The 13,561-nt window shown below is 37.5% G+C and overlaps 1 protein-coding gene across 1 annotated transcript in view; it reads right to left on the minus strand.

Moving 5' to 3' along the window:
* The window catches only part of PLS1 (plastin 1), a 168,344-nt gene that overhangs the window by 95,099 nt on the left and 59,684 nt on the right, over positions 1-13,561 (minus strand). The window contains exon 3 of the mRNA XM_053710016.1: positions 9,361-9,524. Within this exon, the coding sequence (XP_053565991.1) occupies positions 9,361-9,524 (164 nt within the window). The remainder of the gene's footprint in view (positions 1-9,360; positions 9,525-13,561) is intronic.

Below are 13,561 nucleotides of genomic sequence, written 5' to 3' on the forward strand. Positions count from 1 at the left end.
GTGTTAAGGCTTTGCTCTCACCTTATGTACTAGCACCTTGCTTGAATAAACACCTTTTTTGAACCAGCCGTGGATGATTTTTGGCCGTCTTTTGTCCTCTCTTTTGGGGATCACCTATTACTATATATATATATATGTATATGTACAGTATATATATGTATATATATATATGTGTATATATATATATATATATATATATATATATATACTGTATATATGTATATATATATATATATATATATATATGTGTGTGTGTCTATGCCTTTGCAGCTTTCTGCTATTTAATCATTTATATATTAAATCTGAGTCCATTACAATTTCAGTTTGTTATATTTGTATTAGCCAAATATTTGACCTCCGGATATGTGTATATAACCATTGTAGATTTCTTATTCATCTACTACACACTATGGGCCGGATTACAAGTGAAGTAAAATCATTTGCTCCCGAGTGATAAGGGATATATCGCAAGGGTTTGCGCTCATCGTGCTTACTGCTCATATTACAAGTTGAGCGTAAATGTGATCATGTGAGCGCAATTGTGATTTACGCTAGAATCATTACCGATCTCAGAGTTGTGGTTAACTGTTTCGTAAAAATAAAAAGTTGCACAAAACACATAAAAAATACATTACAAAGTACACTTACACTCATAACACTGTCTAATTAACCCCTTAAGGACCACAGCACTTTTCCATTTTCTGACCGTTTGGGACCAAGGCTATTTTTACATTTCTGCGGTGTTTATGTTTAGCTGTAATTTTCCTCTTACTCATTTACTATACCCACACATATTATATACCGTTTTTCTCACCATTAAATGGACTTTCTAAAGATATAATTATTTTCATCAAATCTTATCATTTACTATAAAAAAATTATAAAATGTGATGAAAAATGGAAAAAAAAAAACCTTTTTCTAACTTTGACCCCCAAAATCTGTTACACATCTACAACCACAAAAAAACACCCATGCTAAATAGTTTCTAAATTTTGTCCTGAGTTTAGAAATACCCAATGTTTACATGCTCTGCTTTTTTTGCAAGTTATAGGGCAATAAATACAAGTAGCACTTTGCTATTTCCAAACCACTTTTTTCAAAATTAGCGATAGTTACATTGGAACACTGATATCTGACTGGAATCCCTGAATATCCCTTGACATATATATTGTTTTAGAAGACAACCCAAAGTATTGATCTAGGTCCATTTTGGTATATGTCATGCCACCATTTCACCGCCAAATGCGATCAAATAAAAAAAATCGCTTACTTTTTCACAAACTTTAGGTTTCTCACTAAAATTATTTACAGCTTGTGCAATTATGCTTCTCTGGGATCCCCTTTGTTTAGAAATAGCAGACTTATATGGCTTTGGCGTTGCTTTTTGGTAATTAGAAGGCCACTAAATGCCACTGCGCACCACATGCGTATTATGCCCAGCAGTGAAGGGTTTAATTAGGGAGCATGTACGGAGCTTGTAGGGTTAATTTTAGCTTTCGTGTAGTGTAGTAGACAACCCCAAGCATTGATCTAGGCCCATTTTGGTATATTTCATGTCACCAACGTTATTTTTTTCACAATTTTAGGTTTCTCACTGAAATTATTTACAAACAGCTTGTGCAATTATGGCACAAATGGTTGTAAAAGGCCCATTTTGGTATATTTCATGCCACCATTTCACCACTAAATGCGATCAAATAAAAAAACGTAACATTTTTCACAATTATAGGTTTCTCACTGAAATTATTTACAAACAGCTTGTGCAATTATGGCACAAATGGTTGTAAATGCTTCTCTGGGATCCCCTTTGTTCAGAAATAGCAGACTTATATGGCTTTGGCGTTGCTTTTTGGTAATTAGAAGGCCGCTAAATGCCGCTGCGCACCACACGTGTATTATGCCCAGCCGTGAAGGGGTTAATTAGGTAGCTTGTAGGGAGCTTGCAGGGTTAATTTTAGCTTTAGTGTAGAGATCAGCCTCCCACCTGACACATCCCACCCCCTGATCCCTCCCAAACAGCTCTCTTCCCTCCCCCACACAACAATTGTTCTCGCCATCTTAAGTACTGGCAGAAAGTCTGCCAGTACTAAAATAAAAGGGTTTTGTCTTTTAGGGTTTTTAAAAAAAACAAAAAAAAACAACATATTCTGCTGTGTAGGATCCCCCCTTAGCCCCCAACCTCCCTGATCCCCCCCCCAAACAGCTCTCTAACTCTAACCATCCCCCTCTACCTTATTGTGCGCCATCTTGGGTACTGGCAGCTGTCTGTCAGTACCCAGTTTTCCATAAAATATGGTATTTTTATAAACTTATAAAATATTTTCTGTAGTGTAGCTGCCCCCCCCCCCCAATATCCAACCGCCCCCACCCCTCCCAGATCCCTTAGCTAAAAATCCCACCCTCCCCAGTTCTCTCTGCATCAGATGGCTAAAATATGTTATTGCAGGATGCCTCAATATTGAGGCATCGTTGCAGTAACATGAAAGCGGCTAAAAGTGATCAGGATCGCTTCCACTGCTTGAAAACACCAACGACGTACAGGGTACGTCCTTGGTCGTTAACCCCTTAATGACCGGACTATTTTTTAATTTTCTTACCCTTAATGACAATGGCTATTTTTACATTTCTGCAGTGTTTGCGTTTAGCTGTAATTTTCCTCTTACTCGTTTACTGTACCCACACATATTATATACCGTTTTTCTCGTCATTAAATGGACTTTCTAAAGATACCATTATTTTCATCATATCTTATAATTTACTAAAAAAAAAATGATAAAATATGAGGAAAAAATGGAAAAAAACACACTTTTTCTAACTTTGACCCCCAAAATCTGTTACACATCTACAATCACCAAAAAACACCGATGCTAAATAGTTTATAAATTTTGTCCTGAGTTTAGAAATACCCAATGTTTACATGTTCTTTGCTTTTTTTGCAATTTATGGGGCAATAAATACAAGTAGCACTTTGCTATTTCCAAACCACTTTTTTTCAAAATGGGCGCTAGTTACTTTGGAACCCTGATATCTGTCAGGAATACCTGAATATCCCTTGACATGTATATATTTTGTTTTAGAAGACATCCCAAAGTATTGATCTAGGCCCATTTTGGTATATTTCATGCCACCATTTCACCGCCAAATGCGATAAAAAAAAAAAAGTTCACTTTTTCACAAATTTTGTCAAAAACTTTAGGTTTCCCACTGAAATTATTTACAAACAGCTTCTGCAATTATGGCACAAATGGTTGTAAATGCTTCTCTGGGATCCCCTTTTTCAGAAATAACAGACTCATAGGGCTTTGTGGTTGCTTTTTGGTAATTAGAAGGCCGCTAAATGCTGCTGCGCACCACACATGTTTTATGCCCAGGAGTGAAGGGGTTAATTAGGGAGCTTGTAGGGAGCTTGTAGGGTTAATTTTAGCTTTAGTGTAGTGTAGTAGACAACCCCAAGTATTGATCTAGGACCATTTTGGTATATTTTATGCCACCATTTCACCACCAAATGCGAGCAAATAAAAAAAAAAAACTTTACATTTTTCACAATTTTAGGTTTCTCACTGAAATTATTTACAAACAGCTTGTGCTATTATGGCAGAAATTGTTTTAAAAGCTTCTCTGGGATCCCCTTTGTTCAGAAATAGCAGACTTATATGGCTTTGGCGTTGCTTTTTGGTAATTAGAAGGCCGCTAAATGCTGCTGCGCACCACATGTGAATTATGCCCAGCAGTGAAGGGGTTAAATTAGGTAGCTTGTAGGGAGCTTGCAGGGTTAATTTTAGAGATCAGCCTCCCACCTGACACATCCCACCCCCTGATCCCTCCCAAATAGCTCTCTTCCCTCCCCCACCCCACAATTGTTACCGCCATCTTAAGTACTGGCAGAAAGTCTGCCAGTACTAAATAAAAGAGTTTTTTTTTTTTTAAATAAAAATTATAAAATATTTTAGTTGTGATGGACCCCTGCCTTAGCACCAACCTCCCTGATCCCCCCCTCCAGCTCTCTAACCCTCTACCCTACCTAATTACCGCCATCTTGGGTACTGGCAGCTGTCTGCCAGTACCCAGTTTGGCCCCACAAACCAAACTATTTAAATTTTATTTATAACTTTTATTTGTATATTTAAATATTTCTGTAGTGTAGCAGCCCCCCCACAATACCCCCACCCCCTCCCCCTCCCAGATCCTTTTATATGTAAAAAAAAAAAAAATTTAACTTTTTTTTTAACTTTTTTTTTTCCCCCTTCCTTCATTGGTGTCAGTGTGGCTAATGCGCGCACGTGCACGTGCATGCGCGCCCACGTGCACTCGCACCAACGTGCACACGCGCACCCGTGCGCATCGGGCACGCGAGCTCGCATCGTGCACCGCGCGCACACGCTCCCTCCTCCCACCGGACAAAGGCACCATCGGCACCATCACTACCGGTGCAGAGAGGGCCACAGAGTGGCTCTCTCTGCATCGGAGGCTTGTAAAGGGGTATTGCAGGATGCCTCCATATCGAGGCATCACTGCAATACCCTCAGAGCTGCTGGAAGTGATTGTGATCACTTCCAGCACTCTGTTAGACAACTGACGTACCAGGTACGTCCATTGTCATTAACTGATTGTTAATGCATGACGTACCTGGTACGTCAGTTGTCATTAAGGGGTTAAGGACCTTTTTTGTAGGACGTACCCTGTATGTCGTTAAGGGGTTAAACTTATTTGAAAAAAATGTTGCACACAAAAGTTATAAGGGCTCAAAGATGTGTGATCTTGGGTGTTAGAAAAAAACAACAACAAAGGGCTTTAACGTAGAGATACACATACAGTATACATATATATATATATATATACAACACACAGAGAAAACCCAGCACTCACTTACAAGCTCTCAGCTAAGATTTAAAAGCAAAAATGGAAAGGTTAGTCACCGCATCTGGCCAAATGGGACAAGCTCAGGTACCACGTCAAGGTCCTCTCCAATACCTGAGACCCTAAAACAGCCACACAATGCAAGCTTTCAAATCCAAACAAACTGAAAACAAGGAACGGTGCACAGGAATATGTAACCACCCTAGACATATACAAAACACGGAAGGGAACTGCACTCTCATACCGGACCGGGTACACATCCTATGACCCTGCAACATGCTCAGCCCTGGGTGCCACTGGCACTCACAGGAAACTGTGCTGTCCCCAGAGCCACAAGCAGTTAACCCCAGACAGGTCTGGGTGCAAGAACCATAGGGAAAATTACAAAACAAATTAATACAACACACAGAGAAAACCCAGCACTCACTTACAAGCTCTCAGCTAAGATTTAAAAGCAAAAATGGAAAGGTTAGTCACCGCATCTGGCCAAATGGGACAAACTCAGGTACCACGTCAAGGTCCTCTCCAATACCTGAGACCCTAAAACAGCCACACAATGCAAGCTTTCAAATCCAAACAAACTGAAAACAAGGAAGGGTGCACAGGAATATGTAACCACCCTAGACATATACAAAACTTTCAAAGCTTGCATCGTGCACCGCGCGCACACTTAGCTGAGAGCTTGTAAGTGAGTGCTGGGTTTTCTCTGTGTGTTGTATTAATTTGTTTTGTAATTTTCCCTATGGTTCTTGCACCCAGACCTGTCTGGGGTGGGTTAACTGCTTGTGGCTCTGGGGACAGCACAGCTTCCTGTGAGTGCCAGTGGCACCCAGGGCTGAGCATGTTGCAGGGTCATAGGATGTGTACCCGGTCCGGTATGAGAGTGCAGTTCCCTTCCGTGTTTTGTATATGTCTAGGGTGGTTACATATTCCTGTGCACCCTTCCTTGTTTTCAGTTTGTTTGGATTTGAAAGCTTGCATTGTGTGGCTGTTTTAGGGTCTCAGGTATTGGAGAGGACCTTGACGTGGTACCTGAGCTTGTCCCATTTGGCCAGATGCGGTGACTAACCTTTCCATTTTTGCTTTTAAATCTTAGCTGAGAGCTTGTAAGTGAGTGCTGGGTTTCCTCTGTGTGTTGTATTAATTTGTTTTGTAATTTCCCCTATGGTTCTTGCACCCAGACCTGTCTGGGGTTAACTGCTTGTGGCTCTGGGGACAGCACAGCTTCCTGTGAGTGCCAGTGGCACCCAGGGCTGAGCATGTTGCAGGGTCATAGGATGTGTACCCGGTCCGGTATGAGAGTGCAGTTCCCTTCCGTGTTTTGTATATATATATATATATATATATATATATACAGTACATATATATATATGTGTGTATATATATATTTAATTTTTTCCTATATACGTATGTGTACATATATATTTATTTATATGTGTATATATTTATTTACAGACATATATATATACACACAAATATAAACAGATAAATATATTAGAGCCCTGTGAGGGGATTTGAACCCATGGCTCTGTACTTTACTACTCTGTTTCCTTTTGTGTTGAGCCACAGTCAGTTCTAGCAGTCCAGAAACTATAATGCAATATCAGGCAGCTTAAAAGATCAGCCTAAAGTGTATTTATCTTATTTGTAATTACACCTGTGCAAAACACACGTACTCTCAATTTTGGATTTACTCAGAGCCAACTCTGTGCAAAGCCTCCCTATTTATAGGAACACTGAACCCAATTTTTTCTTTCATGATTCAGATAGAGCATGCAATTTTAAGCAACTTTCTAATTTACTCCTATTATCAAATTTTCTTCGTTATTTTGCTATCTTTATTTGTAAAAGAAGGCATCTAAGCTTTTTTTGGTTCAGTACTCTGGATAGCACTTTTTTATTGGTGGATGAATTTATCCACCAATCAGCAAGGACAACCCAGGTTGTTCACCAACAATGGGCCGGCATCTAAACTTACATTCTTGCATTTCAAATAAAGATACCAAGAGAATCAAGAAAATTTAATAATAGGAGTAAATTAGAAATGTGCTTAAAATGTCATGCTCTATCTGAATCACGAAAGAAAATATTTGGGGTTAAGTGTCCCTTTAAGGCTGGCTGTTAGGCTGCACAGGGTCTTTACATTGATTCTGTTTTGTCACAAGCCAGAACTTTACCTATGATTACTTGCCTGAGGAAACAGAGTGGTTAACTCTGAGAAACGCGTAGCGTGTTTTACTGACTGTTTTTATATGATATATTGATTTTTATAAAGTTCCTTTTATCCACTGAAGTCTCCTGTTGTTTTATTGGAACATCCTGCAAAAAAACCTTGGAACTGTTCATTACCAGAGTGTATATGTGCGCTGGGCCACTGCAATATACCCAGCAGGCTGCATTAGCACTATAGTGTGCTTCCCACTGTGTGAGTATTCTTCCAAGGGGAGTTGTTAGTGGGAGAATTTAAAGCTAACTGATCTGCACTAGGAGTCGCCCTCTATATATCTTCCATTTCTACAGAACTTTACCTACCTTGACTGGACCCTGGTTTCCTGTCTGGACTTTAGAGAGACTTTACTTTTGAATCTGCATCTCTCTTTACAAGTTAATTTCATGCCACTCCTGGACTCCTGGCATTTGTGGACAATACACACCTGAATAGTTTGTACTTAATATACCTGCAAGTATTTGTTCATCCTAAGAATGTTGTTATTCAAATAAATATCTATTACTTTTCAATCTACATGGCTTCTACTAATCTTCATTTAAAGCAACTGTTCCAGACAATGAGGCTCTCACAAAATATCCTGAGACAGATCATGAAAGCCAAACAGTTAAATCCCTTTTACTGTGTATATAACAGAGGGTATAAGGTTACATTGAGATGTAACTCTCAGGTGAATAAGCTGAATATTAATTAGCAGCTATTAACACAAAATAAAGTTTCCATGATTACTAGAGTATGAAAAGTCTAAGTAATAAAGAAGGAATGTCTGTCAGATGTGTATGTCCCCTAGCTATGATGTACATCAACATTTGTGGCAGTCTTGTGACTACCTCCACCACTGTGAGTGATTCTGTCACTGCCCAATACTCCAATCTCCCCTCTTTCTCTTAATAGCAGCTCTCTGAGGGGAAAATGGGTCTCAAATTGGTCTGAGAACCCCCTCTCAATGAAGAATCTAGAGTGCCTTAATTCTTCCCCTTCCTCCTATGAGGCAAAGAAAAGACTAGAATACTGGAGAGATGAGAGGAATTAAAGGGACATTAAACCCCAAAAAATGTATTTCATTATTCAGATAGAGAATACAATTTTAAATAACATTTCAATTTACTTCTATCATCTAATTTGCTTTATTCTTTAGATATCCTTTGTTGAAAACATAGCAATGCACATAGATGAGCCAATTACACTAAGCATCTTTTGCAGTCACCAATTAGCAGCTACTGAGCCTATATAGATATGCTTTTCAGCAAAGGATATCAAGAGAATGAAGCAAATGAGATAATAGAAGTAAATTAGAAAGTTGTTTAATAATGCCTGCACTTTCTAAATCAAGAAAGAAAACATTTGGGTTTCATGTTCCTTTAAGTTCTCTTAGGGCTTTAGGAATCTTTGCCTCCTCCTAGTGGTTGGAAGTTGAATGGCTCGTGGACTCTCAATACCTTATGAAAGAAATTGAGCATGTGGTTAGTAAGTCTCTTGCATAGTGACTATCAAATTTAAAAAGCTGGTATCAGAATATAAAGATAATAAAGTTTTAATAAAATTAAAAATGTATTTTAAAATTTTAATTTGTTTAATAGTTTCTCCTTTAGATTGTACTGTGCCATTATCTTTATTAGGGGTTGTGCAATTCTGGCCTGAATATTATTGTTATGGTATATGTAAGGGGGTGGCACCGAAGGTGAGTTTATAGAACCAAGGGGCATTGAGCTGAAAAAGTTTGGGAACCACTGTGTTAGACCATATCTAATATATCTATAAATTATTTTTTTATGTATTAGGTTAGAGAATGTTATTTTAGTACTTGTGTTTAACACCAACAAATAGTTTAGACACACAGCTGAAGCCTCAATTGAGACTGCAATAAGTTGTAGCACAACACAGCAGGTAAGCCAATCAGAATCAGCATACCATATATCCTGCTCAGGACTGGCTTTTCAGTCCAGCTACTAAAACTGTTTCTTTTTTAGCTTAACATATAATTAAAGAGACACTAAACACTTCTTGTTTTTTATGTAAACACTGTTGCTAAAAGGAGATGCCAAAAAGCTGCAAATTGTTTGTCAGCTATTTGATTTGCAGCATTTGCAGATTACAGAATTTGCTTTTTGGACTCTAAGGTGCATGGGTCAAAGCACAATATGAAACCTTTTCATAATGCTTGCATCTAAGATCTGTTTATATAATTTGTATATATTTTATGTCTATACTTGTACATTTGTCCTGTTCTTTGCTGTTTGTGTCATTATTAAAGATGAATAACTTCTTGACTCACCCCCACAAATTCTTCAAAGTCTATCTTTCCATCCTTGTTGCGATCCGCTGCTGAAAATATTTTTTCTATAATTTCTCTGACCTTATAGCCAGGCAAAGGAACACTGGCTTCTTTGAGCAAGTCATGGAGCTCATAATCATTGACATAGCCACTGTTATCAATATCTGTAACAGAAATACAGGTTTGATTTAGTCATAAACACAAATTATAAAGGTTATACCATAGCCCAGAGGGATTTTATACTATTCTTGTTGTTTTGTTCTAATAGATTGTAGCAATCGAAAGTGGACTAATCCTAAGGTTACATTATATATTATTACATTACATACATTTAAAATAGCAGCCTTAGACAGAACGCTACTAGAATAGTGAAGAGCGTTCACAAGAGATTTTACAATCTAAAACAAATAGCATCAGTGGGGAGTGTCTCAGTCTTGGGAGCAATAGGATCCACACTATAGCCAAAGTGTTTTCAAAATTGGTATCAATCAGCTGGATTCCCCAAAAAAGTGTATAAAGCTCAGTCTTGATATAAAATGTTAAAAAATACTTTAATATCAAATACTCAGATACAGCGACGCGTTTCTCAGTTGTTACACTGTTTCATCAGGCTGAATCTGAGTATTTGATATTAAAGTATTGTTAACATTTTATATCAAGACTGAGCTTTATACACTTTTTTGGGAATCCAGCTGACTGATACCAATTTTGAAAACACTTTGGCTATCGTGTGGATCCTATTGCTCCCAAGACTGAGACACTCCCCACTGATGCTTCTGACATTGTGAATGAGTTAGCCAGACTACTCCTGAATATCTGGCCTGCGCTTATATCACTTGACAGTGCATCACCAAATGTGAGTTGAATATTTCTATTTTTATACTACTATATGCTTTTACATATTACGCTATGGTAGTTTGTTTTTAATTTATTCTAAGGAAGACACAACTATATCACGTCTGCTGTCCTTGAGAGAGAGTTAGCCAGCATACTCTAAAATTTCTGGCCTGCCTGTATAGCATTTGATTGTGCTTTCCTGAATGTGAGGGCATTTTCATCTCCCTGCATTAACTGTGTCATTTGTTGGAACATATTACGCTATGGGCGCCTTCTTTTTGTACTTTTTTTTATAGGTTATCGTTAAAGTGAGTGGCCATCTCACTCTATGAAGAGCTGCCTGCATATTTTTGCTGTACACGCTGTACTCGAATATCAGATTTTGAGATCACAAAACAATTCATTTTGGGACTTTTGCATTTGCCTTATGATATCTATTCAGTATATGAATTGTGTCTAAATTGTATCTTTTAGTGTTGCAATATTTATGAGAGAGAGAGAGAGAGAGAGAGAGAGAGAGAGAGAGAGAGAATAGTTTTGCTTATTTTTTAATAACATTGTGCTGATTTTCAGACTTCTAACCAAGCCCAAAGTTTTACGAGAATACCGACGTATACATACTCCAGCTTGCTCCTTTTTGTGTAAAGAGTCTTTTCATATGCAGAGGAAGGGGGGAGTATCTTCTCTTTTTCGTATACAACCACTTTTAGTGGGTGTTCCAGCTAACCTTTTCAACAGAGCTAAACTGGGAGCTTCTAAGTAAGTTTTTAAACAGTTTTATACTGGATTGTTATATCAGTAACTGTGCATATTATTCTTTATAGTAGTGTCTATTACATGCAGTTATATGAAAATTGGTGTATACTGCACCTTTAAGTGAAAATTATACTTCATGACTCAAACAGAGCATGCAATTTTAAACGCTTTCCTTCTATTATCTAATTTACTTCTTTCTATACTTTGTTTTAAAGCATACCTAGGTAGGTTGAGGAGGGGCAATGCAATATATTCAGCTAGCTGCCAGTAGTGCATTAATGCTCCTTCAACAAAGGATACCAAGAGAATGAATCAAATTTGCTAATAGAAGTAAACTGGAAAACTGTTTGAAATAGTATGCTCTGTGCCATGATAAGTGTATGTCTTAAAGAGTGATTTCTGTTCCTACTGCTATTAGGCATACTGTACAATTAAGGAGGCCTTGAATTTCAATTAGGCATTAATTTCAGTAGTCTATATTAGCTCTTTGTTTGTAGCATGTGGTTGCTTGTATATTAAGTTACTGAAGCTCTCTGGCAGTTAATACTTGGACATACATGTTAGACTTCTATTTCCCCTGACTACGCTTTAGTTTTAACCCCTTGTTTGTGACTGACTTGGTATTTGACTTTGTCTTGTTTGTGGACTCTGCATTTGTTAAATAATTTTGTGCTGCTTTTCCCTGTGAGGCCTTGACCCAGACTGTCTTCTATCAGAAGATCGGCATTAAGTAATTTATTCAAGTTGCATTCATCTGGATAGTGAGACTAAACTTATACACAGATAAGTCTTTCTTTGATTTTCAAATTTATAAACTTAGTTACTTTCTAGTATTTAATTGTTGTTTGCTTTGTTGGAGCTGATTAAAGTACTAGAGAGAGTTCAGCTACTAAGTTTAGTCCCATTGCTCTCTTACCTCTGGCCTCTATTGGAACACTGTGTTAATGATCAGTGCATCAGTAAGAACTTGTGGTGAACTGAGCCTCTCAGCCATTTATTCCAGTTTGTTACATTCAAAACAACAGCACTACACCTGACACTGAGAAGACGCGTGCTTGTTACACTCTGTCTGAATTATGTTTATACAAAAAGTTATGGATTGCATTGCAAATATAAAACAAATTAAATGTGCACAATTCAATTTCTAACAGTTATTTCGTTTTGAAGTCAACAGACACTTCATATGAATAGACAAATGGGCATATTTATCTAATCTCCTTAGATAAAGGGAAATATATAAATGAACTACTGTACTGGCCCAGCAAATCACACTACAGCTCTCTGGAGACAGTGCAAATACAATGTTCAGTGTTAAATTAAAGGAAAAGCTCACAAAATTAATAAGGGAAAGGCAAAGAACAGTTATTTTTTTTTTACTATGTCTAATTAAACACGTAGGGCCAGATCACAAGTGGAGTGCAAAATTGCGTTTTCGCAAGCGCGATATTTGTGCTCCACTCGTAATACCAGCGCATGCAATTGTGAGCTGGTATCTGAAGTGGCCTGCAATTCGAACGTGACTTTGCATTGCATGAAAGCTTTATGCTCAATAGAGCGCACGTCCATAGGCTCCATGGCATGAGAACCTAGCACAGCGAAGGGGATAAGTTGCGCAGTGATGGGCAGCAATTTTAAATATATTTGCATATGAATATATACACATATATATATATTAATATTTATGTGTTTATATGTGCATATACACATATTAACACATAGCTATATAAATTATGTATATAAGCATATACATATATATTTACAATTGCTATAAACCGGAATGTAAGTGCACTTTCAGTTCCATTTTGTTTTCTCGAACACCCCGCACCCGCCACTTTTAACCCCTAAAAACTGCCTAGTGCAGTAGGTTTTTCATAACAAAATTAAAGACCCTTTATTTTGGGGGCATTATGGGCACTTTAAGAAAATTAACCAGAGATCTGATCTCTGGTTAATTTTCTGGGCACTTATTGCTACCACAAGCTCATGGTAGCAAAACCCATCCACTTGTAATGGCTGGTTATTTATCACATGCCCGCAAACGGGCGAATTTGCCCATTTACGGGTACGCCGCGATAAATTAGAGCTCCACCTGTAATCTAGCCCTTAACGAGGAATTTAAGTTTGCTTTAAATATCGCTTTAATAGAACATTTTATACCCTATACTTTGGGGAAGTTTTAAAGACTATTTAGTGGGAGCTTGAGATAAAAAAGCTTTGCCATATACCTTTAACTATGCATTACATAACATTACTGATTATATTATCTACACTACTGCTAAAGTACAGTAAGAATGTATTGCATTATCTGCCTGTAAGAAGTGATTACTTTTTCCTTAAAAGGAATTATTTTCTTTACGTGATCTATTAAAGTTACTCATTATTCTCTTCCAATATAAATTGTTTTATCTTTTAAATAAACTGCTTGAACTGAAAGACACCTAACCACTGTTTTATTGCTGTAAAATTCCCTGTGCTCATGGAAAATTTATTGTATAATTACAACTCCACAATATGACATTATTATCATGCTGGATATATTCTTTGAGTAAAGAAAACAGTTTGAAGTCAAATTGTTTCACTTATAGGTAATGCCATATTACCACAATAG

The sequence above is a fragment of the Bombina bombina genome, chromosome 4, assembly GCF_027579735.1.
Source record: "Bombina bombina isolate aBomBom1 chromosome 4, aBomBom1.pri, whole genome shotgun sequence".
NCBI lineage: Eukaryota > Metazoa > Chordata > Amphibia > Anura > Bombinatoridae > Bombina > Bombina bombina.